This window comes from Onychostruthus taczanowskii, unplaced genomic scaffold, assembly GCF_017590055.1.
Source record: "Onychostruthus taczanowskii isolate IOZ18803 unplaced genomic scaffold, ASM1759005v1 scaffold13, whole genome shotgun sequence".
NCBI lineage: Eukaryota > Metazoa > Chordata > Aves > Passeriformes > Passeridae > Onychostruthus > Onychostruthus taczanowskii.
Window position 1 is genome coordinate 15,753,016 of NW_024498462.1, and position 19,692 is coordinate 15,772,707.

General features: G+C 41.6%; 1 protein-coding gene, 1 long non-coding RNA gene and 1 other non-coding gene across 9 annotated transcripts; all 3 read left to right on the forward strand.

The window, feature by feature from the left end:
- The first annotated feature begins 1 nt into the window (after window position 1).
- Window positions 2–1,754, forward strand: LOC121331791. Its single transcript, XR_005952067.1, has 2 exons — window positions 2–121; window positions 1,437–1,754. It is a non-coding gene; the product is annotated as an uncharacterized LOC121331791 (long non-coding RNA).
- Window positions 1,755–3,612: 1,858 nt separating this feature from the next.
- On the forward strand, window positions 3,613–19,157 carry RBMX (RNA binding motif protein X-linked). Of its 7 annotated transcripts, XR_005952056.1 has the most exons (10): window positions 3,870–3,891; window positions 4,980–5,106; window positions 5,304–5,410; window positions 10,875–11,046; window positions 12,108–12,224; window positions 12,576–12,690; window positions 12,807–12,932; window positions 13,024–13,112; window positions 15,754–15,837; window positions 18,233–19,157. XR_005952056.1 is itself a non-coding variant. In XM_041396381.1 (9 exons), exons 2-9 carry the CDS (start codon window positions 4,998–5,000, stop codon window positions 13,923–13,925), a joined length of 1,158 nt encoding a protein of 385 aa, XP_041252315.1. In that variant the 5' UTR covers window positions 3,613–3,693; window positions 4,977–4,997; the 3' UTR covers window positions 13,926–14,216. The 7 variants fall into 7 exon arrangements, 6 of the variants coding, with proteins under 6 accessions (XP_041252315.1, XP_041252313.1, XP_041252314.1 ...); XM_041396381.1 differs by lacking the exons at window positions 3,870–3,891; window positions 15,754–15,837; window positions 18,233–19,157 and adding exons at window positions 3,613–3,693; window positions 13,618–14,216 and having other exon boundaries at window positions 4,977–5,106; window positions 13,009–13,112; XM_041396379.1 differs by lacking the exons at window positions 3,870–3,891; window positions 15,754–15,837; window positions 18,233–19,157 and adding exons at window positions 3,655–3,762; window positions 13,618–14,216 and having other exon boundaries at window positions 13,009–13,112.
- Window positions 5,159–5,230, forward strand: LOC121331949. The gene has a single exon (XR_005952084.1). It is a non-coding gene; the product is annotated as a small nucleolar RNA SNORD61 (small nucleolar RNA).
- Window positions 19,158–19,692: the final 535 nt, after the last annotated feature.

The following is a 19,692-nucleotide window of genomic DNA, read 5'->3' on the forward strand; positions in this document are numbered from 1 at the left end:
ACGGCGGCTGCGCGGTGCAGGGGAGGGGCGCGCCGGGCGCCATCTTGGAGGAGGGCGCGCTGAAGGGCAGGAGGCGCCGGGACGAGGGGCACGGCTTCCCGCTGCCGGAGGGCGGGCTGAGGTGGGAATTGCGGGGAAATTCCGCCTGGGAGCCTGGGTGCGCGGCCCTGGCCACGCTGCAGAGAGAGGCTGTGGATGCCCCACCGCTGCAATTGTTCAAGGCCAGATTGAACGGGGCATCCTGGTCTAGGGGAAGCCGTCCCTGCCCATGGCGAGCGGGGTCGGGGTAGTGAAATCAGGTGATTTTGAACGTCCCTTCCAGCCCAAACCATTCTAGGATTCTATGATACAAAAACCTCTTTTCAGGTTTTAGCCCCCAGCAAAAAGCACAGAATCAATGGAATCCTAAATAGGTGATTTGGGAGAAGCACATTAAGGAGTTCCAGTTTAGAAATGCTTGACAAAGTCCGTGCCAGAAACAGTTATTTTGTGCTGTTCTCATCTACTCTAGTCTGAGTTTTACAGAGGAAAATTCCTGAATTTCTATAAATATCTATCACTGCCAGTACCTAGAAAGTTGCTCCTTGTTATAAAACTATTACGCTGATTTTTCAGTTATTAGTTTTTGATTGCATATCTAGAGTGAATTACATTCCCTTTTTTATTAATTCTGAATGAATCTTTTGTGATCAGATTATTTATGTATTCATTAGTCCCCATCCCTCAGCTCTCCTAAACTCTTTATCCAGTTTAAAACCAAAGCATGATGAACTTGGTAAAAGGCCAATATGTTTGATGAAAATATGCAGCATGGTACAGGGGATATCCAACACACTTTGCATGAACAAGTTTACAGTGGAAATTCAACAACATTGTTAAACAACCAGGCATTCATTTAAGAGAGTGACATTGTAGTTGAAATGTTGTCTACTTCTCCCATCTACTAGGCTCAATTTTCAGGTTGTCAATGAAAAGGCAGAAAGAGATCAGCTTATATGTATGTGGGTTTGTAAGTAACATACTTAATTGCATTTCTTCTACTCTCAAAAGTGTGATAATGCAAGGGCAAGTATATCTATGCTAGTTAGGGAGTAATTGTCCTCTGTGTAAAGGTTGGTGAAGTTTCTCTGGTCTCTGTTTCCCCAACTGTCCCATCCAAGTTTGTTTAATATTCCATAGGGCCCAGACAGGACCTCCTATTACTACCTAATTTCCTACCAGAAAATCCAAAGTTGAAAGGTCTGCAAAAGAAAATGTCATAGCTCTTCAGCCTTGAACTTCTTACTGAAGAGAAATTAGTTTCAATTCAGACTGCAGTTTGTTCCCTGATGATTTCTGTAGTTTTTCTTCAAAAATTCAAAATTACAGGGGAAAAAAAAAAGAGGAGAGAAGAGAATTAGAAGAATTAAAGAACTATATGTCCTTTAATCCTCTAGGAAAAGATCTGACTGAATTTGGGCCAAGACCATACATACACTGTTTAGTGAGAGACTGTAAAATACTGTTCCAGTTTGCAAAGAAGATGCAACTAAGTTCTGATGAGAAGCCTCATGAAGACAGCTTCTAGAACAATGGGTGGAAGAATTTTTAGAACAATGGGCGGCCCTGATACAATTACAGCATTTATGTTCACATGCTGTTTCAAATGTCATTATGTTCATGCTAATGCTGCCTAACTACCTGTTCAGTACGTGTTAACAAAATGTTACTAAAATGAAGCCTGGAGTTATCAATTAAATATTTTACTCTTTAAATCAGAGGAGACAGAAAGAGGGCTTTTGTTTGCATTTGCTTATTTTTCCAGTTGTGTGGCCGTCAATAAATACACCATGGGTCAGAGAAGCACAATGACCCCACCTTGATGGAGGCCCTTTTTAGCATATTTCTTACAGGACTAACAATTTGCTTTAGTTTTCACTATCCATCCCAGGAAGGCTCTGAAGTTTAAATTCTTTTGTATTGAAACTGGAATTTGAAGCATTTCTTCATATGATAATTGGATGAGTATCTGGTAATGCCATTCTTTGGCAACTGCATTGATATCACAGGCAGTGCTGTCTCACCTCCTTATAAAGGTCATCTTTCCCTTTTCCCCTTCACAGTAACAGCATCCAGAAACTCTGAGCATCCACACTGGTAAGGTGACATCTTCAAGTACATAATGGAGTTTACAGTAGTATTTGTGTTCTTAACACATCTATAAGCTTCTCTGAGGCAATGTTGCCTTCTGCTTCCCACAGCACAAACAGCAGCTGAATACCAGTATCTGACAGACTGAAAAACTGAAGATAAGGAGAGTCCTTTGTTATCTTATCAGAATGTAGCAATTATGCAGCTGTACAACTGTAACCGCACTGGGCAGTGCCCTTAGAGTCCATAGACTCTGTGGCATCTCCCAAAAATGAAGGTCTGGAGAACTGCAAGCACAAACTGCAAGAGAGAACTTAAAAAACTGTATGGTGGTTAGACTGGGTGGCACTAAGAAAATAGGCCTTGGTAACTGATTAATATAAATTTAGATCATCTACAGGTGCAAATAATGAAACTTTAGCCAAGTTTTGCATGAGCAGATTTCCTCCTAACTTTTCCACTATCAGGTTTAGCCAGCCAAAGGAAAACACACTTGAACTTCAAGTACAAATAATTAACAAATCGAGTTAGTTGAACAAAAATAGCAAAACTTTTTGCCATCAACAACACATTTAATTTTAAATCACACTTGTTTTGGTTTGCTGTTATTCTCCAAGGGAAGGGTGCTGCCATGCACATCTATTAATCAAACTAATTAAAAATGCCTTTAAGGCTGCTTTAGCAAAGTGGGTTAAGCTCCTGCACAAACTCCAAAGTTAAACTGATACTACTGTGATTTTCCTTCCAAAGAAGTGATAGATCTGCTGCTTCACAAAATCAGTTAACATGACCTCTGGGAGATCATCCAGTCCAATCCCCCTGACAGGGCAGCATCACCTGGAACAGGTGACACAGGAACATCTCCAGAGAGGGAGACCCCATGACCTCACTAAGCAGCTGTTCCAGGGTTGTGCTACCCTCAGGGCAAAAGTCTTTCTCATACTGAGGCGGAACTTGTAGTATTTTAGTTCATGACCATTGCTCCTGTCACTGGGCACCACTGAAGAGACTCTGGCACCATCCCCTTGGCACCCGGCTTTGGGATGCTTATATGCATTGGTGAGATCCCCTCATTCTGCTCTCCTCTGGACTGAACAGCCCCAGCTTCCATATCTCTCCGTGTAAGAGGGATGCTCCAGACATCTAATCATCTTTGTGATGATCACTATCTTCAGTAGCTCCTTTCTCGTGCTGAGGAGTCCAGAAGTGGACACAGCACTACACATGGGGCCTCAATCCTTCGGGACGAGGCGCGGCCGGCAAACAAAGCTCTACCCCTCCGTTCCCAGGGCTCACTCCCGCTGTTTGCCCGGCGCTCGCGGTCCCCGGCCCGCTCCCCGCTCCTGGCAGGACGGGACTCTCCGGCCCCGGTGGCCCCGTCCCGTCTGGGCTCCGCCGTCCCTCGGCCGCGGCGGGAGCGTCGCACCGGCCCCGGGCGCCCCCTACCGGGCTCGGCGCTGCCGCCGCATCCGGGGCTCCGTCCGGCGGGTGACGTAAAGCTATAAAGGCCCGCAGCGCCTTTGTTCGCCCCCATTGCGCAGTTGCAGATCGGCGCGGGTGGAGGTGAGCGCTGCTGCGGGCTCGGGCTCTGCGGGCGGCACCGCGGGACGCTGCGAGGACCCGCGGCGAAAGGTCCGTGGGGTGGGGGTCGCGTGGCGCGCCGCTCCGCGGCGGAGCGGAGGCACGGCGGAGCCGGGCCCGGCCCCCAATCCCTCCCTGCCCGGCTCCGGTTAGGACGGCGGGACCCGCGCCGTTGCGGTGGTACGAGGAGGGTCCTGGCGGTGTGAGGCGCGGTGTCCGCCATTTTATGTGCGGGGTCTCTTCAGCATCCCGGGGGAGGGCGAAGGGGGCATGGCGGGCGCGCCTCTCCGATGTGTCCGGACGGGGTTGAGTCGCGCGGTGGGCGAGTGCCGAGGAGGCCGTCGGGCGCGGGGACGGAGCGGAGCCGCTGCCAGAGGTGGCCGCCATTTTGTGGCGGTGCCTGAGCCCGCGGAGGGTCCGAGGCCCCCCCCGCTCACCGTGCCCGGAGCGCGGCTGAAGCCGGGCCCCGTGCGGCCCGGCCCGGCCCCGCCGCGGCTCCCTCGGGGGCGCTTTGTCCGCGCTCCCGCGTGTGCCGGAGCTGGCGCGGGCCTTCCCGCCATCGCGCTGGAGACACGCGGGCAGCGCTTGTCCGCAGGCGCCGGGCGGCCTGCCAGGCACGGGAGGGGGGAGTTTGGCTTTGTCTTCGGCTCTTGGGCTTTTTGCTTTTTAAACCCTCCCGTCCCCGCGACTGTAGCTGTGACATTGTTGTGTAGAACTGCAGTGGTGGTCCGGTGTCAGTTCAAGTCTCACAGGTTGTGTAGGCCAGACTTCAGCATAGGCTCCATGTACTTTAACTAATACAAAGAATGAACTTAATTTAAAAATACTGATGTAAGATGCTCTGAAGAGATAACAGTTTTGTATTACTTTGACATATTAAGTAAATTAATTGAAACGTCTAGGATTTAAAGGAAAAGTGTGCTAGGATTGCCATCCAGGACAAAAGGAACAGCACTTCTGGAAGAGATTTCACGTTCACCAATATTGCTTCTTTTTAACAGTGCTTTGTTCCACTATTCAAAGTTCTATTTAATATCTTTTAAATATGCTATATAATGTGAAGAAGTAACTGTTCATACTACTTCCAGTTGCTTCCATTACAAAAAAATTGCAATTACTTAATGCTTTTTTATACCTCATATTTCCTACTTAATATCTTTCTACAGAAAATTTGCTTGTACGTTTGAGGACAGAAGTAATTTATATACCATGAAGTCTCTTATTGCAGTCTGAGGTTTTGTTAATAATGGCCTCATTCTTTTTAGTAGGTCATTCACAGAATCAAAATGGTTGAAGCAGATCGTCCTGGGAAGCTGTTCATTGGGGGCCTGAACACAGAGACTAATGAAAAAGCCCTTGAGGCTGTATTCGGCAAATATGGACGCATTGTGGAAGGTAAAGAGAACTTTTATTAAGATGGTAATAATATAAAACAATCAACAACATAGCTGTGATGACTTTTTGGCGTTGATCATCTGAAATGATGGCGCTTACATGTCCTCTAAGAAGTTCTGAGCTTAAAAGGTTAAATAAAGGTTAAGTGTTCCTTACAGGGAATTACAGGGAAGGCTGATGTGACTTTGTTTCTGCAGTCCTTTTGATGAAAGATCGGGAAACAAACAAGTCCAGAGGATTTGCATTCGTCACGTTTGAGAGTCCAGCAGATGCAAAAGATGCTGCCAGAGATATGAATGGAAAGGTAGGAATTAAGACCATTTATATGTTGCAGTTGCTACTGACCAGGACAATTAATCTTTGGGGTAAATCAACTGGTAATAAAAGTTGGAATGAGAATGGATTAGAAGATTGTGGAGACAAATTGTAACTTTAAGTTTGACAAAATGTCTCTGGCTCCATGAAGCTGAAATCTGTTCATTCTGTTCATGGATATGCTAATAGAAAATGAAGTCTGGCTGACAATCAGCTATCCTCTCTTCTCTTACTGTTCCGTAATCAGTGATTGAGGGTTTTTCAGCAATCAGCTCTTCATTCTTGCATGTTTCGATAATGATTTTTGGGTTGGATTTTCCTTTTTGATCATATTTGAATGCAGTACTGTGTAAATTACACTAAAGGGAAGTGACTTACCTGAAAATTAGTAACTGTTCCCTTAAAATGGTTTGACTGTGATTTCCCTTGAGTGCTGGAGCATTGATGAGCTATCTGGTATTCTGTGGATATTCTTCTACATTTGTGACTTGCATCATTGATCTGCTTGGTCTATGTGAGGGGCATCTTTCCAGTTAATGTGCAATGGCTTTGCAGTTAGCTGGCAACCGAATTTTTTAACTCACTGCCTAACATGCAGTGGTCTAGCTTTGAGAGCAATAAGAAGTGTAATCATTTTAAAAATAAAAATACAGGAATTTGCAGTGCAAATTCCAAGATAATACCGGGATAGTTTGTCAAAGAATTGTAGGCTGCTGTAATCTTTATCTGTTGTGGCATGTGTTTGAAAAGGTAGATGTAAGTTGGCAATTTTCTGGTGAACAACTGCTTATCTTTACAGAGGTGCTGTGAAAGGCACCTTTTCAGGCAGTGAAAGCCATCTTAGATCACTTGAATTGCAGACTCTGGTTTTCCCTGCATTATGTGAATGATTGTGTTTAGGTCACACTGCACTGGCCTTGGAAGCAGTGTCTCTTGAGATGTCATTCAAGTAAAGTGAAGAAACATCGAGTGATTGTGATTAATTGACACTTGGGATTTTGATATGTTTGTCTTGTTAGTTTAAGAAGTCGAAGTGAAAGAAAAATGTCAGTTACTGCAGTCAGTAAAACAACTTCAGGAATAAGAAAATGAGCTTTGTGTAGTGTTCATGAACACAAATAGTAAAACCTCTTGTATTTGTGTTATAACAGGCTATGTGTTATAGAAAGGTAGTGGGTTTTCTACTTCATGTACTGATGTTTCTGGGTGCTTCATGACAATCTTATCGCAATTAGGGTTACTCTCTTAGAAGACTTCCTCTCCTTTTAAGCAAGCTAGTAGTTTTGTCAAGGCAGAGAGTGGCAAATTCAGATGGCGTTCTTTCTATACCAGCCTAAAGATCTGTCAAGTTGCTCCTTTTATTTAATTTTATTTCTCCACTGTCTAGTTTGCCACAGTTCTGAAGACTTGTTTATGGCCGTGCTTAAATAATTTATTTTCTCTGAAGCGGTCATTGAACCCTCACATAAGGAAATTTCAAGGACCAATAGGTAATTGTCAGACTGAAAGGAACTCGGTCACTAATGCGCATGTTTGTGGAGTGCAGCTTGCAAATCAAAATCCCTCTGAAAATAATAACCAACTGTTCTACATCTTGAATCTTGAGGCCTGTGTTTGGTCACATTGGAAACATTTGGGAGAGTACTGCTTGGTGAAGTAGCTAAATGAGACAGTGTTTGTGGCCGAGGCTGTGTCTGCTTGTTCTGGAATGCACAATCTGCATTACTGGCAAGAAATGCTAGAAAGGACGGCCTTGTGGATCATCGTTCTCATGGGTTTGTCTTCACTATAGAACTAGAAGTACCTTCATCAGCTTTGAAATTAGAGCTGCAAGTAGTATATGAAAAGAACACCCTCACATGGGACTTGGCCTAGAATGTCCTCTGGTCCAACTCGCATTGACCATGGATATGAAAGATATTAATGAGGTGGTCTCTCATTCTTATCTTCAGAAAGCCTTCTGGACAACAGGTACTAGTTGTATTCCCAAAAGACTCTGCATTCAAGGTCTAAGGAAGAGCAGTGTTTGAGGCCTGGTGTGAGAAGAGGCAATTGTCATAAATCACAACTTGAAGGTCTCTTTGTTTGTTTGGAAAAGATGGATTGGAGCATTCTCGAGATTTTAATGCACCTGAGAAGCAGCAGCAGAAGCACTGTTCAGCAGACTGCAGTTCAAGCAGTCTAGGGAGTTAGGTGATCTCTCTGGCCGGGGCAAGAGTTCTGCATTGCCTGTCTGTTGCTCATTCTGTCATCCTAAAGGAATTTGAAGTTGTGGCCAGTAGAAGAGGCTGACTCCAATAGATTCTGCAAGAATGAATTGGCATTTAATTTTTTATTTTGCAAATGTTTTATGAAAATATATGGAGAGTTTTTCACCAGTTTGGGTGAGGGGTAATATGTGAGCAACTGTATTTCGCTATATTGGGACAAGCATAGACCAATCAAAGCTTGCTTGTTGGAAGATAAGTTGGTCCTGCAGAAAGAGATCACAAGATAATTATTTTAGAGTTGGGATGGAGATTTCTCACTTCAGTTACTTTGTCTTGTAGATTAAATCAGTGCTATCATGTCTGAGCAGTGCAAAAGAAATGTAGAAGTACTTTATAGCAGCTTACCAGCCTTCCTTAAGAAGAATCTTAAGTCATGGTTGTCAAGTCTACATCCTGATGCCACAAAACGCTTACCTGGACATAAATGTGGATACTCCCCAGTCTGTAATGGTTGTTGGTACAGTGGACTGTTCTCATGACCTTCTGATTCTACATCCGTAAGATGAAATGGATAATTAAAGAGAGGATATGACCTTAGGCAAAGGGTCAGGACAAACCAAAGATTTAATTCCAGTGTAGACCTGCCAAGCCAGCTGGTCTGTGTTAAGAGGACGGAAGCAGATGCTACAATCCCTACAAGCATAAACCGTACTCAGCACTACAGAAGGTTGTCTAATTGACAGAAAGTACTTCCTTTTCTTTGGGGAAGAAGTGATACAATGTACAGAAGCTTGGCCTCTTGAGGAATGGATCTTCATTTCTTGGATATATATGGCAAAAGGAAACTCACTTAATGTGCCATCAAGGAACGTGGAGAAATGGAGTCATTGCAGCATCAACAGCGAAGTGATTCATTGAAGAGGAAAGCTCTGTGTGGTGCTAAGACCAGCTTCATGCAAGTTATTGTAACAGTTCCTTTGAAATACTTGATTTCTTGCCCCGTTCCCAAAATTATGCAAATTTCATTCATCTTCTCGGTTGAAATGTGGAACAGTTTGCAGGATAGCTCTCTTAACTGTGTTTGGTTAAAGTTCCCTGTCTCACTTTGCAAATCTGTACAGATTATTCATTCCACACATAGGAGACTGATTGCCAAACTATTACTGTCCTAAATTACTTGTAGCTTAAATTATTTTCATGCTTTTTAGCACCAGGGTGACTTGCCTTTCTGGTGCTCATATCGTATTAAAAATGCTTTTATAACACTCTGAATCAAGGATATAAAAAAAACAGCTAATGAGTGTTCATGTTGACAGCTTGTGCTTTGAGCTCATTGAAAAAACTTCCTTATTCTGAGATGGGTTGTGTGACTTTTATGTTTGGTGAGGTAAGACCTTTCTTTGAGCTAAGAAACCATAAAATGTCCCCTCTGCTTTGAAATAGGACTAACTTTGACAAATATTTTCTGGTTAGCAAAAAATGTGTTCTTGTACCTAGTGAAAGGTCTTTCTGGATCTATGGAATAGCTTTTAAAGACTACTTTTGTAAAGCAGTCTGCAAAGAAACAATCTTTTGCCAAGGTAAGATGCTTAAGTGCAAGGCAGAAGAAAATAGGAGGAGAAATTGCAAGGAAAACTGTACCTCCTACCTAACAAAAAAGAAAGATTTTAAACCTAGCATCCAGGTTTTCAGAACCCATGCTAGCAGAAGGGGACAGTGTTTCCTTTCTAAACTTAAAACAAGCTGTCAAGAATCTGTCGTGAAATTGGGGACAGCAGTGGCCATAGCAAAGCTTAAGGCTTGAAGCCCTCTGTTCCTGCTTGAGAAGGATGAAACTGAGAGATTAATTACAATAGCAAATCAATGTGATACAAACTGAGACGTTCCAGTCATTAGAGTGGATATTTCAGTTTGTCATGCCAAAAGCCTTTTTGAGAAACCTTCCATAAGTAAAATATAGCACTAAGTCAAAGCTAAGACCAATATGATTTTGCTGGTATTTCTTACTTCTTTCCCCTCACAATGGATCCAGTTGAACCTGTGTGTGTACACACAGGTTTTCATACAATCACTACAGCTCTGAGCTGACAAAATACATTCACCACTACAGTGAATTTTCAGAGAGCTAGATTTTGACAGAGAACAAAAAATATTCAGTACTTTGATAAAATACTATAAGCAGTGTAGATAAAGACATTACTAGCAGTCTAGCAGTCAATGTTTGTTCATTTATTGCAGCAAAGAAGTGCAATGAACAACACCTTCTGCCTGACAATTAATTAGTTGTCATGGCAGAGTTAAATATTTAACTGCTAAAAAAGGCAAATAAACAATGTTTGCCAGAATAAGCATGCAATAACCTAATTTTAGCAGAACTTGTGATGTTGATTCTGCTATAATATCCAAACATGTGGCATCTAAAAATCGTACAAAAATTTGATTAACTAGGTTGAGTTACTCAGCATGTTAGTACCTGCTCATGTTTGAGATATATTAGTTGCAGAGTTTCTGTTATTGCAGATCTATATTCCAGCAAAAGCTTCTACTTTTTTCATACCACAAAAAAGTAATACAACCACACAACAGAACCCACAAACAAAAAGTACCCCAACCACAAAGCACCTTCCCTATGGAAAAGCAAGTAATAGAGTAAATTGTGGCAGTCACCTTGATTGAAAACCCAGCTTGAAACACTAGAAAAAAGGGGTGAATTGTCATACTCAGTCTGCTGTGTAGCTGCTGTAATAGCTTCTAAATACTTCAGCGATCACCGTTTTATCAGGACGTCAAGAAAATGTGCTGAACGGCCTCCCCATTGCCAGAAATCCCGACTGAAGCTAAGTTACGTTCAGCTTAATCGTGTAACTACAGGTGCACTCCTAGTTCGGTACCAAAGTACGTGGCAATTGAAAGTAAATTGTAGATCACATGTCATGTTTCATTTACAGAATAAGTGACGTGGGGCTGCCATAATCATTGGACACTTGTGTATTCACTGAAAGTCCTTTCTGATGCTGCTCTGTAGTTTTTTTGCCATCAATTCCACAAGAATGAAGTACTGTAGAAATTGAAATTAGGCCCAACATGCTGCTGAGTACTTGGGGACTAATACTGAAGACTGAAATCAGTTCTAGAGTTGCTCTAACTTATAAAATGGAAGCCCTATAAATAGTGAAGCAAGAGGGGCTTGATTTAAGAAATACAAACATGACTGAGCAGTAAGTAAAGCAGCTTCTTCTTTAGTCATTAGATGGGAAGGCAATTAAAGTGGAACAAGCAACCAAGCCATCCTTTGAAAGTGGTGGTAGGCGTGGGCCACCACCCCCTCCCCGAAGCAGAGGTCCTCCCAGGGGCCTTAGAGGCGCAAGAGGCGGAAGTGGCGCGAGAGGACCACCTTCAAGAGGGAGTCACTTGGGTATGTATTGACCTCTCTCATTATACACTTCGACAACACAAGACAATCCCATTGGAAGATGACAATAATCCTACTGGAAAAAAAAAAAAAGTCAAACACCTGAATAGTGCACTCCTTGTCTATATTAAAATGATGAAATACGATCTCAGCAGTTTAGTCAAATTTTTGATTAGGCAAGTACACCTTAAGAAATGTGAAGATTCCTTTCTACAACTAACACTCCACTTGACTTTTGCCTATGAAAGAAAAGCAGAACTCCTGCCTTGCACGTGAGAAAGGAAGCTTTCTGGTATTCAAGTTGAAAAAGTGATTCGCTACCACCAGGGAAAGGGAAACCTGCCTTTCATTCTTTATAGCAAGAGGTCTAAACTGAGAAAATTGTAGGGCTGATCCTTCCAGATCAGACTGAGAGTTAGGGCAGCTAAACCTTTTTTGTTGAGTTGAAGCTTTCTAAAGTGTAAGGATAGTGCGTTACTTGATACTGGATATTCATTAAGATACGGCTATTTATTCAGACTTTTCAGTATCAAAACAAAACTCACTTAACTAGTAAACAGTACCTGAGGTGTAACAGTAAAAGCTGTAATGCAGAAAAAAAAAGCCCTGGAAATAGTGAAACTTCTGTCTTGAAGAGTCTGTATAGTAGGTTCTGCAGACTCGGTAGTAGTACCTCTGTTCCCTCTCTGTAGGCTCTTCTCTAGTACATCCTCCCAGGTGGCTCTTGTCTTCTGAGAACAGTAGCTTGTTAAGTATTTAAGCTGTGACTGATTGCAGGTATCAGCTGTCTTTTTCCCTTGTGTCACACCCTGTAGCTTTTGGATAAGTTCTAAAAGACACTTCTTGACAGGAATTTAGGCTGTGGGAAGTTTGGCTCTCAGTTCTGCTAGGAGCATTTAATAGTGGCTGGAAGGCAAGAGAAGGCTTTGAGGTCTAGTTTTAGAGGTTTACTGTTGATCATGTAGTGGCAATAACGGCACCTTTAGGTTGTCGTAGTTCAGGCTTTAAAAAAATGCAGATGAGTATCACAGAAAAAGTAACTTGTTCATGGCTTCTCCTTCTAGGGTCTTCTCGAGGGCCACTTCCCATGAAGAGGGGTCCACCTCCACGAAGTGGAGGCCCTCCACCTAAAAGGTCTGCACCTTCAGGACCAGTGCGTAGCAGTAGCATGGGAGGAAGAGGTAAGGACTTCCTAACGAAATTAATTGCTTGGTCATCTCTAGCACCTTAGCCTTTCCTTAGGAACTGGTGCAAATCATAGATTCTAGCTTCAGTCTGCTGTGGAATAGTGTGCTGTTTTTCTAACTTTTGTTTCCTTTCATACCAGTGTAATTTTGTATCTGTTGGGAGCAATTTGGTGCAATTTGAGTATGTTTCTTCTAGTGCTGCTTTAAAACTGTACAAGCAGAAATGTAAAGTGTTCTAAATGTAGGCTCCAGTGATACTGTTAAATTGCTTTAAGCTACTTACTAGCACTTGGCTTGAATGTCCTGCATGGCTAAATGCTAATTAAATGGACTGTTTCTCTGAAGCTCCTGTGTCACGTGGAAGAGATGGCTACGGTGGTCCTCCGCGCAGAGAGCCGATGCCATCACGGAGAGATGTCTACATGTCTCCAAGAGATGATGGCTATAGCACTAAAGACGGGTAAATTCTTCTACTGTTTTATTTTAGTGAAGTGGTTTTTGTTTGGAGAAGGATCTTGATTCCAGACCTTCTGTGGTAGGACATATGGCTAACATCTCAGTTTTTGTTCTTCGTAGTTATTCAAGCAGAGATTATCCCAGTTCCAGGGATACCCGGGACTACGCACCACCTCCCCGCGACTACGCATATCGTGATTATGGTCATTCCAGTTCACGTGATGAATACCCCTCCAGGGGATATAGGTACCTACTGTTGGAGTTTTCTCCCTGACACTTTATTCTTGCTGTGGTGTTAGTGATTTGTACTAAGTCTTAGTAGTCTTTCCTCCTATAGTGATCGTGATGGATACGGTGGTGGGCGTGACAGGGACTACTCGGATCATCCAAGTGGAGGCTCCTACAGAGATTCATATGAGAGTTACGGTAAGAATCCATTTTGAGGATCATATAAATGTACAGACGTCATAACATCTGACTTTGACTAGGTTGCTTGTGTTTTAGGGGGAAGTGGCACAATTTTTTTCCCCTACAGTGAAAGTGCAGTTATTGGTTATCGTTTGATCGTCTTGTTAATAAGCTATAAGCTAAAGAAGCAAAGTCTACAGTTCAGAATGACAGCTGTCTCTGGAAAATATGGCTGAGTTTCTTCTCTAAAATAACAAGCTGTACTGGAATACCCAGTTAAAGAGCCTGCCTGAATAAACAAACACCGTCTTCATTCCTTCAGAATCTTTAAATCCACTCACTGCCTGATACACAATCCCCACTTAAAATACCATTAGTGTGGCAGATTATATTAAGACCATCTCAATACATATAAAAAGAGTAGCAGTAAACATTTTAATACAGCAATTCTGTAAATTCAGATTTGAAATTGTTCTTATATAACTTATGGTGTTGCCATATTACCTGACCATTGACCCTGCAGGTAACTCACGTAGTGCTCCACCTGCTCGAGGGCCCCCGCCATCATATGGTGGAAGCAGTCGCTATGATGATTACGGCAGCACACGAGATGGATATGGAAGCCGAGAAAGTTACTCAAGCAGCAGAAGTGATGTCTACTCAAGTGGCCGTGATCGTGTTGGAAGACAAGACAGGGGTCTTCCCCCATCCATGGAAAGGGGCTATCCACCTCCTCGGGATTCTTACAGTAGTTCAAGCCGCGGGGCACCCAGAGGTGGTGGCCGTGGTGGAAGCAGATCCGATAGAGGTGGAGGCAGAAGCAGATACTAAAAACACTCTTAAACTTTTGGACCAAGACAGATTATTTCTCAAATGTGGAAGCTGTTCTATCTTTAATACCAGAGGACTACTAAAAGGAAAAGTTGTTTTTAACCTTTTTTTATTGTTGCCTGTTAAGTTTTCCCCTCCATGATTTTTATGCTTTTGTGACAAAAAGTTGAAACAATGTTTAATATCATTTCAAAATTGTTAACATTTCTTTCAGAAAGCAGATGTTAAATGTATAAGCTTGAGCTGTGTACTAGTGTTGTAATTTTCAAAGTAAAGTTTCCCTGAAATGCCACACTTCCATCTGATTTTCGTCATGAATGGAACAAGCTGTTCTTAAGATCTTCCTCACAACATCCAACCATCTAACATGGAGATGGATTGCTCTACATGTTCAGCATCTAATTCTGAAAGTATTGCTTATGATTTGGAGGGTGGTGGGGATGATTCCACATAAAGCTCAGTTGTGCTAGAATTTGAAGTCCCAGTATTCCCAGTACAAAATGCCTTCAGATCCTTGTGTAAAGAAAAATAGAGGATTTCATTCACTTAAGCCGAAAAAGCAAGTGGATAATACTATATTCTGCCTTCCTACTGTTTCATGGGGAGTTTAAAAAGATCTCCCCTGCAAAAAAATCATATTCATGTAAGTCAGCTACAAAATACTGTTAAAAAACCAACAATCCGCAAACCATTGACCAATTCCATCAAAGAAGCTGCAAATCGATGCTTACTCACACTGTTTCAAATTTTTGCAACTCTGTAGTGTTTCACTTTTAAAGGAACATCTTTGATTCCAAAGGAGAAAATAAGATAAGCAAAGAAGTCTTTCTCTTCAACTTCTGAAAGGCTTATGGCTTCCTAAAATAAGTGAATCTTTCAGCATTCCACAGCTGATTAAGAGCATCAAATGCCTGTGAAACAGCAAAGATGGTAAGCAAAGCAAACTAGTTTTTCAGTCTAAGTCAAAATTGAAACAAGTTACCTTCTAGTACAGTGAGACAAGCTGCATGTCATGGCAATGGAAGTGCTGTCTAGATTAAAGAAAAAAAGGAAAATAAATTCCCCAATACATTAGAAGTTCTGCAAATTCAACAATCCTTGGATAAAAGCATTTACGGCACCGGTTTTGAAACTAAAGCTGTAATGCAGCTCACTGTAGACGCAGTATTGCCATGTAGGGTGGGGAGGGGGTATTTTGTGAGCAGTATCTCTCAGTGAAGATGCTTAAAGAGGCTGCATATGCAGCGTATTAACAAAACTTAAGCCTTGTGAAATCAGGAATTGGTTTAGAGTGAGAAATATCAGCACAGCTCTTGGGAGTTGGAAGCAAGAAATGCAGACTTGATGTTTAGTTGGATGCCTAACTGTTTAGTTTGACACTGCGTTGTAAGGATACCTAGGGATGCATGTGGCAGTGCCTCTGGCAAGTTGTTAAAACTTGGGTGAAGCCATGAAGTTCAAAAGATACTCGTGAATATAGTAAACATGAAGACCTCCAACTAAAAAAAAAACCAAACCACAAACCCAAAACCTTTGTACTACTGTTTAGTCCTCAGTAAATTTTGTCGTTCAACTTATGGATTTAACATGGCAGTGCACCACTGAAAAGGAATGAGAATCCATAAGCCATGCAACCTTTCTCTAAGCCATTCCAGTCCATTCCAAGCCAGTGAATCCTCCACTATTTAAAGAAGTAGTAAAAGCTTGCAACCGAATAATCTGCAAACCAAACTTGTGCCATTGTTTTGAAATGGGGGCGATTACTGAAGGTAAGCTTGTGCTGTAAAACATATTTTTCTCAATTTGTTGTGTCTTCTCTTAATTGCAGGGGGATAACTTCTGAAAGATACTGCTGAAAATAGTGCTGGTTCATCTGTTGACGGCAGACGTGGTGCCTGTGCCAATACATGAGGTAAATATTACAGCAGTGTTAATAGCTGCAGGAAGTTCCCTGGTCATTGTGTTCGTAGGTTTGAATGGATGTTCTTCCTGGCTAAGCGTTGTTTTTGACTTCTGTTTAAATTTTGGAGGAGGAGGCTTAAGAAGGCTTTGTAAACCAACCAGCTTAGGAATGGTAGCAAGACACTACTTGTCTGCAAAAACAGGGCCAGTTTGGGTGCAGCTAAAGAAAAACATGTTTACAACTGCTCTTCAAGCCATGTGGCAGAAAGTGCTGAATATGAGTTTTCATAAGAGCAGACCATAAAAATCAGAGTTGTAATAATAAATGTTATTACATTTAATCAGTCTCATTAAATGTGTAGGATTAGCAATTAGAGTGAGTATAATCTTGGATTAGGAATTGATCTCTGCAGAGGTCCTGGGATTAATTAAGCTCCAGACTTCAGGTACCTCCAGAATGGTTTAAGACTGTAAAACAGCTGTGTTTCATGGCTCTAAAGCCTACCCTATTAAAATAATTTTTCAAGAAAATTCAAGAGCAGCTGGTTTTGGGTTTTATGTGAAAGTGTGACTTGCTCCTCTTTCTCTGAAAACAGAAGAAAAAAGTGGTAGTGGCTGACATGCTAATCTAGCTTTCTGGAAAATAAAATTTCTCTTCTAAATAATTGCTAGTAAAACAAAAAAAAAATGGAAGTAACTTAGAGTGTGTGCAGAATTTGATATAATCTAGTACAGAGTAAAGGAAAAGGACAGCTATCTTTTCCAAGAGAAGCATGTGTGTAAAGAAGTATGTGTACTCTCTTATGTAATTTTTTATTGAGTCTGTAACTGTAAGAACGTATTTTGCTGTTAGTTTCAAATTCTACTTTCAAGAACCAACTTCAAAATGGTAAAAAAGAAAAATCTGTAGTTTGTGTGTTTGTTTTATCTGACAGCTGGTCACTGTTACCAGGGAGATGCTGTCCTGTGGGAAGGATAGGTTCTGTTGTATACTGTGTGATGTTTGTAGCCTCAGTTGGGTTAACAATTCATTCTCATGGAGTGTCAGTAACAGCAACTCAGTAACTGTGCAATGCCCTTGTCAGAATATGCTAGTAATGTTTTATAAATACTCCTGATAAATTGCTGCTGTTACCTCGATAATAAAGGAAAAATATGCTTTGTTTCAGGGTACTGGAATGTGTTTCAGATAAAATGCAGAATCATCATCAGTGTTTTCTGTTTGGGGGATGCATGTAGTTAAGCAAAACAGAAGCTACTGCCCTACCAGCTTTTTATTTGTCTGATGCTTGATAAAACTTAAACCAGCAAATGCTGTCCTTGTCTTCGTTTTCCTTTTAAGATGTGACTGTTGAAATATTTAAATTAGAGTCTTACTGAAAGGACACTTCATAATAGGTGTTTCTGAAGGTTAAGAAAATTGAACCTTTTTCAGTCAAAAATCACTAGTCACTAGTATGCCACTAAAGTGGATTAGGGAAATAGGTCTAAAAGTAGTATTTCCCCTTCATTTCCCCACCCACCTGCAAAAAACCACCAGGAGTCAGTTTTTAAATGTATAGTTTGATCCAGATGTAGGTCTTAAATTCTCTAATGAAGAGATGAAATGCTGTCTTTAATGCAGCATTCTAGGAGACTTCAAAAGATACTGACAAATCCTCATATAGGTTGTGTCAGAATGTTTTAAACTTCATGTGTGTGCACCTCAGTTTTCTCTGTTAGCTGGGAAGCTGAAATTTAATTATTCTTGACAAGTGAAAAAGCTTCCCTTTAAAAAAAAAATAGGTGCTTTTTTTTCAGTTTAGTAAATCTGTTGTGACCATGTTGTAATAAATACAGGTGTTAGAGAGAAGAGCACACTGTATCAGCCTTCTCTTCAGCTTCTAAACAGGCATGGTACCAATATTAAGGGAGCAGTAAATAGATCTTAACCTGTGGCAAGGAAGGTCATAATAGCCTTGTGGAAAATCAGGGTGCAAATGGAATTGCCAGGTGTATACCTTCCTTGATTACAAGTTTTATTTTATTTATAGCACATTATTACTTACAGATTAATACCAGTATGTATAGCAGTGTATTACAGAACTCCTGGGTAGCATGCTGAGATTATCAAGAGCTGGTGGAATTTCGTGGTGAGTAGAATTTGAAGGGGGAATTCACCCAGGAATTGCGGTACTTAGTACCTGCCCTGGAGACGGCGTTGCACAAGCAGTGTGCATTAATACAAGTTGTCCTCGGGGCATTTTGATTATTGTAGTTAGCTATTGATGTGCTTTCCTACTGCTGGAACAGATCAAATACAATCCAAATGTATTAACTTTATATATAAAATGAACTCAGAGATAATCTAGCATTTTTGTCTCTTGGCTTCTGAGAGGGTACTAACTTGCATTTCCTTTTTCCAGTTACGGTGCCTAGAAGGTGGCCATGCAGCAGTGGATGTGCATTGGAAAATCAAGGCATAACAAATCACAACTGATACAGCCTGCCTTTTGGGTGTAGTGTTGCCCACCGTTTCTAGAGGAATGTGTAAGCATTCAGGAGTTGCCTTTGAAAGTAGCACTACGGATCTCTTGGACATAGATAAAATTTCTGGTGGGAGCCAGCCGCTGTCTGCCATAGCTCACACCGTCCAGCAGCTATGAGTGAGCTGCTTCGTTGCACACACGTTCTGCAGTGGTGAAATACTTTGTTTGCCTTTTACGTGTGCTTGCTCTTTTTGCTGATGAAAAGAGCAAGTTACACAGAAGCGAGTCTTAGTCCACCTGAATACAGAGGACTTCACCAAGGATCCACGGAAAGTTCTGCTATATTACATTTACAGTTTTGTCCTAACCTTCTGGATGAGAGGATGGGAGTGTTGGTGTATTGAGACAATGTTAGTGATGAATGGCCAGAATAATTGGTGTTCCTCTATGTACACTGGACAGTGTAGTACATCTCTTGGGAGTAGGTGCTTTGTTCAAAACTTTGTCTTGATTTTCATGCATTTTTCTCTTACATACATGTTGATGGGCCTGTGTATGTGAGAGGAATCATCAGGCATTGGTACTTCATGTAGAAAACTCATAAACAATCATGGATAATAAAATTTATACTGACTTCTGTGATAGACGTAAACTGATCTCATTTAAACAATGCTCAGTTCATAATGAGTAGCTAAAGAAGAAAAAGCATGCATACCTTGCCTAGAGATTTAAAACTCTACATTTGCGGTGAGGATATCACTTTAAACTCAGTTACGGGCTGCAGATTCTAGAGTAAATCTGTGTAGCAGATTGGTAGAATTGCAATATTTCCCAGGCCAAATAAATTTACTGTTATCAAGAATTATGGATTTGGGGTTTTATTGTCTAATTCAAAAGAAAAACATATTCTGGGAGACACTTGGATGCTGGTCAAGATTAGTAGTGTTACATCTTGGAAGGTTATTGTTACAAAGTGATCTCAGTATCTCCTCTGCAAGGAGGAGTAACATTCTGTCTTCTTGGACTCCTTTTTCAGCATTAACTTAGAGTGTTGAGCGCTGCTGTTCAGGCTGAACTGGATCATCCTTGCTCAAGTGTAATGCCCAAAATGGCAGCTACTGTATGATCAGTGCCTGCCTAAAATCCTAATTAATGCGAATATACCCTGATCTACAGTATTAGCTCATGCACAGAATCAAACTTTGTCATGGAAAGCTGCCAGTTGAAATGTATCAGTAGATTCTGCAGCAGACAAATACTCCAGTGCTGTTCTTTGTGGTTGAGTATTTTTCCTCTGCTGGAAAAAAATAGTGAATTACCTAAGCATGTGTGACTTCTAGAAGAACCACTCAAAAATTGTTTCTGAATATGTGACTGCTCATCTTACCTTGCTCCTG